General features: G+C 35.6%; 1 protein-coding gene across 1 annotated transcript; it reads right to left on the bottom strand.

Moving 5' to 3' along the window:
* Positions 1-4494: 4494 nt before the first annotated feature.
* On the bottom strand, positions 4495-9069 carry LOC132555690 (macrophage migration inhibitory factor-like). The gene is made up of 3 exons (XM_060220046.1): positions 8924-9069; positions 6411-6580; positions 4495-4924 (listed from the first exon to the last, which is right to left on the bottom strand). Exons 1-3 carry the CDS (start codon positions 9029-9031, stop codon positions 4858-4860), a joined length of 345 nt encoding a protein of 114 aa, XP_060076029.1. The 5' UTR covers positions 9032-9069; the 3' UTR covers positions 4495-4857.
* Positions 9070-9297: the final 228 nt, after the last annotated feature.

Raw genomic sequence — 9297 nt, 5'->3', positions numbered from 1 at the left:
AGCAGACCCTCTAAAAACATATGTGTATTGTTCGTCTCAGGAAACCAGAAAACTGCTGCTACAAAACCGGTTCCTGCCTTTAACTTACAACATATTGTTTCTGTTCAGATAAACAATTTGTGTTTAGTGTATGTGTGTGTGTGTGTGTTTGTGTACCTGCGTGTAAGTGCAACTAACATGTGTAGAACTATACGTTACAGGAAGGATATGTCTCCTTATCATTGTTTCCAATATGGAGCAAGCTTCCGAAACGCCGTTTACGTGTATTGACATAAGATGTAAACAATATGTGATCTAATGCCAACTACAGCGTGCAATATACCAGTAACTATTTACGATTCTATGTCGCTGTATCGGTTTATTAACTCGAATATCGTACAGGTGCCAGATACAGTGGGAGGGACGGGAAGACTGTTATTATCAACAGCTGTTTCATGTAGGAGGGGGCAGCTTTTGGAGGAAACACATCCTGCAGTTTACTTCCTTACGTCAGTCTAACAATGCACGTGAGCAGTATGAAGCGTGATAAATATCACTAATTCCTAATTGTTTGTTGATAACAAGACTTTAGATGGTAATACACATATTTAAAACGAAAATGTATTAATTTTTTTTCTACAGCTGCCCACCAGTCAACCATTCAATGTAATATGTCGCCAATCTGTCAACATTTCCTGATTTTTAAAGGTGTTTAACACTGAGGAAAACAATTTTTCGAAAGAAATGAAAAAAGAACAAATTTAAATACTGTACTCCACTGACTTCCGAAAATGTTCGATTATATAGCTAATTAGGGAAATCGTATCCGATCGAACTTGTCACACTGACTGAATAAGATGCAAATTAGGCGATTATATTTTTAGCATTCGAATCCCCTAATGCCTATTTATATGGGAAACTTGAAATTCCATCGATAATGTATTATGTGACCTTTAATAGTCGATAAATCTATTTACTTTTAACAATAGTCGGATGGTCGTTAGCGCAGTAGTAATGCACTTGCATTTCACCTGGACGTCCTGGAGAACATGAACATCCTCCCACAGTAACACCCCACGTGCGCTTATATAAACTTGTTTCACAAAACCAAAGTGCTTAGGACACATATGTTCTATATATTTTTCTCTCGTCTTTCCTTATAGAAATTCGTTTCTAGTTTCAGTAGATAAATTTTACATATACGTGTACCTAATATCTTAACGATTTAAGATAATTTCGGGGTGGGGAAAATATAACAGATAAACGATGGTTTTAAATTGTAAATCAATTATATTTGATGTACATGAAAAGAAAATAACAGACTAGGTTGTTCATGCAATTGCAGACATATGAGGGCCCTGGTGTATGTGGAACGAACCGAGTTACACAACTTGTTGTGTCGGGTTCTGTAGATCACGTGTCAATAGTCACTGTTAAACATACCACGTGTCGGCTACCATTCAGAAATAAATGAGACTTCCTTTACCATGCCGTAACCCCAGTACACACTTCGTTATTAATGTATAATAAGTTCTTGTCCTACCCAATTCTGGCATGGATCCTCACACAACGCTAGGGTGTTTCTGTTGTACAGATGTACAATTTGGCATGATAAACCGACAAGTCTCGCTGACACTGTAACATATCTACAAACGGTGTACAATATTAATTTGTGTTCTTTCTTCTTATTTTCATATTCTTATATTAATCAACTAGGGCTAGACAATGTGGAATGCACAGGAATGTTTGAGTGTCAACATGCCACCGCGACAACTGAATAGTAAGTGCGTTGTTCGTGAGCTCGTTAGTGCGCGAGTGTACAACAGGATGTTTTGTAACTTAAGACAGGACACGCCGAAGGTTTCAGAAGTGACCCTCAACTACTCCACTCTACACTCTAAGCACTCCTACTTATACGTGGCTCGCTTCAACTATTGGTGGAATGTCTTTTAATATCATGTACCAATCTGTTCGGAACATTAATCTCATTACCCACGTGCCCTGGTTACCATTTTGCTACTAAATCGTGGTTTTCTGTCAGAGAAACGCTTATCTCCAATGAAGAAACCACGGAGACTGTTTTCTTTATCGTCAATGACAAACAAATTGGATTTAACAGTAAACACTAATTAATATATGTAGAAGACTTTCCCTTGGTATTACTGCCTCATAAATTTGTACAGTGGAAATTTGATATAAATTATAGAATTCCATTGTTAACTTTTTCTTAAGTCTGAAGATTGGTACAGCTTTATTAGGTTACTGATTGAGACCTGAAAGTTGTCATGATTATGAGGAATTCAGAAAACAGAAACAAACCAATAATTCGAGGTTCTCCAAGTATTGTGATTTCATATTAAGGGAGCTAGACTCTCAGTGCGTATTCATTTCTTATACGAATTTACATTTAAACATTTAAAACATGTACAATGTAATACAGAAATACATCTTCACCAAGGCGAATGTTTATCTGGTATTCAATGCTATTCACATTTCAAATAATTGACATTCAAAGTCTTTACTAATGAGATGGAGTCATTTAAAGATTTTTTTTTATTATTTGACCTCTGTGACCTTGAATGGAATTTAATTTCTTTTCTGAAACTTTATTGAGCTTCGTTTCAGGAACCTATCAGCCATATATCATGATTCTGTGTATTCGGTTTTAAAATGTTTGGAAGGTTTGGCAAATTTGACTCTTGTGACCTCGAAATTAAGTCAAGGTCATTCTTCCCACAAAAATTATCTGACTTCATCCAAAAACCTACCATTTCAATAACATGATTCTAGACACTTAAGTTAATTGTAAGTCATTCGAAGCTTTGAACAGATTTAACTCCCCTGACCTTAAAATATATCAATTGCTATTTGTTTCAATTGCAAACTTTGTTCGCCTCCGTCACAGGAACCTACCTCCTAACTGTCACGAATCTTTGTCTTGATTAATCAGAAGTCGTCTGAAGCTTTAAACAAATTAGACCTATCATAACATGCGTATAATCGAGATTGTCCCTTTTCACACACTTTGTTCGCTTTCATTATAGGAACGTGTGACGACCAAATATCGTGATTCTGGACACTGCGGCTAATCAGAAGTTGTTTGAAGATTTCAACTGTAATTCGATCCTCGCTGCCTGAAATATGGGTAAAGATAATTTTATTTCTCCACTTTTGTTGGGTATCAGTAGAGGACCCTTCCAGCCAAACTACATAATTCTAAGGATTCTGATTAGTGAAAAGAATTTGCTTATAAGAAAAATTAACTGTGGTTCAGCTTAGCTAAAATTCGTCATGTGTTGCCGCTCACTATCTGGAGGTTTGTTTTTCACTGTAAACGAGATTAAATGACTCTGTATTACATATTCATCCCAGAAACCTACCAGTCTAATATAGCAATTGTAGGCTGTTTGGTTAAGTAGATGTCGTCTGAAGGTATTTTTTATATCTTGTTAAGAAAAAACAAAAGGATAAGTTCGGAGTATAGTGTAACAAAATAGGGTTTAGCGTAACACATCTGGATTTTCATATGGGATTGGTTGAAATAAGATAGCTTAAACAATAGTTCGTTTAATGTTCAATAGTATATCAATAAAACACATATAGGTAGTTCACAGGGGTGTGGATAATTACTTGCATATATACACTTAGGTTGGTGTAGTCTGGGCCACGAGAATCTGATCAGTGGGTGTACAGCTTCGGCCAGTTAATTAAGTAGAGACTATCCCCACTTCCTTGATAATTAAACTTATGTAATTTACCGTTCAGACAGTGGCCACCTAGTGGTGGAGAAATTATTAGGGTATATTTCAAGAAACAAATTAGCAGGAGGAATCTCAACCTTGCACCTCGAGTACAGGTGGCTATACTTCAGCAATCGTATCAACTAGTAACAAGTGAAGTCCGTGTAAGGGGATAGCGGGACAGAATCGGTCAAGAGGAGATAAATAGAAGCTAGATTCTGGGGATAGGGAGAGAAGGGGTTTGGACACCCGACTGCACGGTCAGAGACAGCCTTGGGGGAGCCCACCAGATGGACAGTTCTGATAAGAGACACAATGTGAAGTACAAGTATATGAACTCTGTATGTTGATAAGATGTTGCTTTTGTACATGTAACATCATTATTATTCAACATGTAATAAACGTGGCTATTACAAACAAGTATGTGTGTTTACGCCTACTGTGTTACAATAGATATATTAAAGCTAGTTCTTAGAAAAAGGACGTATACTGTGCCCCAATATTATTCATCCCTGCTAGAAATGTTACCATTTCCTTTGTTCTTATAAACAGCAAAATTTGCTGATAAACAGTAGTGTTAAGAACAACCAATATGAATCTACTGAATCTCACTGAACAGTTATATGAAGCAGCAGTGCAGATATTAGCCAAAAGGACCACTGCTGTGATAATCACAGTGTACAGAGTAAGGGGCTCTGAATATGTAGGTTGATAGTTTACAACAGAACAGAGACGATTTACAGTCATTATAATAAAACAAAAATGAAGAAATCAATTCATGTTTAGAAAATCTTTATTTAATTCAAATAACATGGGTATGACTTGCAAAAGCAAATGACTGCCTTCAGTCACCAATGTACGCTGGCGTATTTGTTAAATGTCTAGTACATTACATGATATTGATAAATTGTAAAGTGTCACAATAGTGATTCAACCATACATTGTGTAAAGAGTGCTTCAATTTTGAAATAATAAACAACTGTTCCATGTGGCACTGTACTCTTCATACTTGAATGACGGATTAGTTCACAAACCAACACAATGAGATGATTTGCAAGTGGCTCAAGGTTGTTAGTCAGGTGCAGGTGAAGTGGAAGGGAGGTAACTCCTACAAACCATTACTCAGAAGTTGAAGTGGTCAAGCAAATGTTTTGCCATCGATTCCAACATCTATCCTTTCCAGGCTATTAAAATTCACATAAAATCTACAAAAGAAAAGAGAAAATGCTGTTTAACATATATCATATTTCACTTTTACTATTCACTGTATAAACTGGGGAAAATACACGTTCCTGCCAAGTGCTCTACAGAAAGAGAACCGCGGACTCGGACGCGATAACCTTGATTGCTCTACCTCCTAAGCCAAACAAGTATGCTCCATCAGCTGAGTGACAAACACTACATTTACCATATACAATATTTACCAATCATACTGAAGTTCCCTTTTTACCCAATGCATTATTAAATTCTGTGCACATCTTTCAGATCTTGAATATTGCCATAATACAACCTTTCACTTGTATCCTCATTCACTTTCACTGGCTTTTTCTCTAACAGTGACACCCAGGAAACATTCTTATTGTGAATGACACTCATGTAAAAGGGATATTTGGGGACATTTTGTATCATTTTCAACATAATCCCCTTCAGTATCTATCTATCTTAAAGAATTTCTTTTCTTGACCGTTCAGAAAGTCTTCAACTGCAGGTATGACATCATCGTCTGACTGAAAGAGATCAGGCAAATAAGGTGGATGTACAATAAATTCAAAGCCACAATTGTAAATGGTAGTCATGGCAATGACAGACTTATGAACTGAGGCACTGCCCTGGTGGAACAACACATCTTTACAGTGTTTTCCGCAGTGCTTCGAGTTTAATATTTTCTCTTACATGTGTCATTGGTTGTTTGTCCCTTTTGTAGATAATCTATAATCTACCATCAGAATACCATCAGCATCCCAGAAAACCGAGATCAGGTACCTGCACTGGTTAGACTGTTGTTTGGTAGGATTTGCCTCTAAATGGTTTGGATGAGCATGCAACAAAGTCCACCTGGTGTGCTTCTGATCAACTGGTTAGTATCATAAGTCTTGGTACCCAACAGGCTGAGAGCTTGTAAGAATTGAATGTACTCTTTCCAATGAAATCCCAACTGTACTGGATATATATCTCTCTGTAACTCACCTGTCAGCCATGATAATATCATGGACTTTATTGACCATTTCTGAGGCTGCAACAGTGGCAGGCCTTCCAAGACAGGCCTTATCCCTTAAGCTCTGCCTGCCACGCTTTAATTCCACCACCCACCTTTTCACTGTAGCATATGAAGGGGCATCATTCCCTAGTGTTGCTATCTTATCAATATGGATATCCTTAGGCGCTAAACCTATCTTATGCAAATATTGAATCACTGCTCTTTGTGCAATTTTGTCCATTTTGCAAGTCACTTGCTATGTTTACTTTAGAGTGCTCTTTGACATAAACCAACCAAATGACACACAAATGATGTTTACCATCAATCAACTAATCTTGTTTTGCTCCCAATTCAACCAAAGCATGAATAATTTCATGGAAAAAAAATCATGAAAATAATCATGTTTCTCAACAGTAGGACAATAAATGTATAGTACACTTCATAACTGTTGGTCAAGGGGATATTTTTTTAATAGCTATATTCACTAATAGTACCTGTCTCTTGGAATCGTCAATTTATCAGCAATAAAGTCTCCAATGGCCTTTGTATGTTCATTATTTTTGTCTGTACCGAGGTTGATGCTGTACAGTTCTACACTACCACAGGGATCTGTTGAACCTCCATGAGACATAAGCTGGTTGGGGTGAACACGTACAGTCACAAACTGCAATGTAATACATAAATATGAAACTTAATATTGCTTTCTCCCATGAATTATCTAATAGGATAAAGAACACAAAAACAAGAATTTAATTTCACAGAGGTGGTGCATAATTTATTTAATTGACATACTCAAAAGTACAAACTTCAAACCTCAGAAATGTATAACTTATTACCGTAAATTTGCAGGTATAGTGCGCACTCGGGTATACTGCGCAGGTATTTTTTTGGGGTCAGATTAAAAAAAATTTTTTTTAATTCTACAGTTACCTAATTATTCCATTCAAATTTCAAATGACGCCTTAAATTAATTCCATAAATCACATTGAATTTTCCCAAAAATTAGATTTGCTGTGTACAGCACACTTCCTGTCAATAAAATATTACATGATGCTTTTATGCAACCAGGTTGTAATGTTTCAGGCCATGAAAGTGTCATGAAACTATTCCATTGTCAATGATAAAACAATGCATTCAAAATGCCTAGTTTCAGAATTTCTTGTCAACCATAAATAATTTAACTCAATTGAGATACCATCCATTTCACTCACACTTTATAGCACAATGATCACAGAAATATGTGAATGCGGTGACCTTACTTTTATGCTGAAATTCTAAAAACTAATGATATTCAGCAAATTAGTTTCGGACAGATACAGCTGGACCCCTCAAACTGGCATTTTTCTTGCAGGTTCAACTGGTCCAACCATTTCAATTGCTTACATGAAAGCACCCTAAGACCTCTTTCACATATAGAAGTACTGTCAAACTAGACTGAAAAAAATGATAACTTAATGTAACATGGTGAATTGTACATCATTTGTATTTCCTTGTTGATATTCACTCCCTAATATTTTATCAATATAATGCTATATAGATATTGTCTATGTCACATGGCAGCCACATGATACAAATGTACAATGTAGGTTAACACTACATGTACATCAATGATATTAATTATTATTATTGTTAAAATCATATTATATTCTATGGATAGGCTCAGTATATGTAACAACACGTACATAATTCAGATAAAAGATTCAAAGTTTATTCACAGAATAAAACGTACTGCGCCGACCAATCGAATTTCAGCAATCAGTTCAAATCAATTTCTTTGTGATTGATCTGGCAGTTCGAGTTTTGACAGCAGACGTTTAGTACCTGATTCCAAACATCTGAGTTAGCAATTCGACTTCTAAGTAATATATCTGTTTATGATTTACTATGAATAATTATACCTGGAATATGAAAAGTACGTGTTAACACAACTTAATGTATTTGTGATCACTGCTGTCAATTAATATTTTACCTGTATCTACCTATATGTAATTATAAGTGTCTATTAGTATATTCACTTCATTACTATTTGATAATCATTATCATTAAATGTCTGCGATAGTGTAATGGATATGGTCGTGGTGCTGTAATTTGAGATGATTTTTAATTCTCATAGCCGAGGTTCGAATCTCGGAAGTTACTGAATTTTATTCTTGTATTTTTCATATATCGTAAGATTCTGATTAAAAAGATTGTTTGTCCATCTCAGGTGTTCATCTTAGCAAGATTTATTGTGAAGCGAAGAAGGACTTTGCTATTATGTCTTGTCTAACTTACTTAGGGTGAGTTTTGTTAACACTGTTCTGATTACTGTTGACATAGGTCATGTTGATACACACTGTTTCTCGATGTAACTTATGACAATGCATATGTAATCATATGCGAGATGTGACCATTAATGTAATTGTATGATGATGATCAAAATAATAATAATTCTCAAACTTTCATTTTAATTTGATAAAGGTGCATTATTACCTGTGTTTCTATTGAATGCTGTTTTTTATATATTGCAGACGAATGCCTTTCGTCTGTAGCTAATATTACAGAAGAATCGAACTGAAGCAGAGACTTGTTTTTTTCTGCTGTTTTTATCATGCTGTTATCAACATTACATTTTATTGATCATTCTAATAAATAATGAGCAGACAATTTTGCGAATTACAGTTTCTTATCAACACATCACCACACCAAGGTACACCCATACACCAAGCGTTAAGTTTAAGTGACTAAGAGTGTAGAAGACAGAACCCTGACAAACTTTTACTTTGATATAGGTCAAAGTTTAAAAAAAATAGATCAGAGTGACCCACATGTACTATTGATACACGACACAAAAACTCATCTTGGTAAATCCATATCTAAAGTATGAAGTTCCAGTGACAAGTATTGTAGGAGGAGGAGGACCAATTACAGCATAATAAATGTGAATATTTACCCCAAAATATCGGCCCACCATCAAACTCAAACAAACCAAAAGATCGCAGTGCATCAGCTACATTTAAAGTATTACCTTTTCTGGTTTTGCTAACCTATCTGCAACAAATTTTGATGCATCCCGAAGAAACTGGTCCGCATCTGGTATTGTCGGCAAATTGGTATAGACAACAAATGTCGGCATCTTTTCTAAGTTTGACAGGACGCATGTACGATGCCCAAGCAAAACGTCGCTTATATCATTGAGGAAAAAAATACAAAAAGAAAAAGAACAAAATATTATCATAGGTAAAAGTTTGTGGTCTGAATATGAGAGCGAGAAGAATTTACCACTCTCTTCTAAATCTTAAGATAATGTCATCCACTTACATATTTTGCTAGATATATTTGAGGAAATGTGAAGACTTTTTTTCGTTGCTTAAGCGATAATTGAATCTCGGAAAAGAAAAA

This window comes from Ylistrum balloti, unplaced genomic scaffold, assembly GCF_031769215.1.
Source record: "Ylistrum balloti isolate Yb309-2 unplaced genomic scaffold, AGI_CSIRO_Ybal_v1 Utg370510, whole genome shotgun sequence".
Taxonomy (NCBI): Eukaryota; Metazoa; Mollusca; class Bivalvia; order Pectinida; family Pectinidae; genus Ylistrum; species Ylistrum balloti.
Note: the sequence above shows the minus strand (reverse complement) of the source record. Positions and strands in the feature narration are given on the sequence as shown.

Bases quoted from the DNA above. Each gene is read 5' to 3' on its own strand.
- LOC132555690 (XM_060220046.1), bottom strand. From the start codon at position 9,031: ATGCCGACATTTGTTGTCTATACCAATTTGCCGACAATACCAGATGCG. The intron at 6,581-8,923 runs GTAATACTTTAA...ATTACATTGCAG, and splicing joins GGTTAGCAAAACCAGAAAAG to TTTGTGACTGTACGTGTTCA. The intron at 4,925-6,410 runs GTACTATTAGTG...TTTCTTTTGTAG, and splicing joins TTGACGATTCCAAGAGACAG to ATTTTATGTGAATTTTAATA.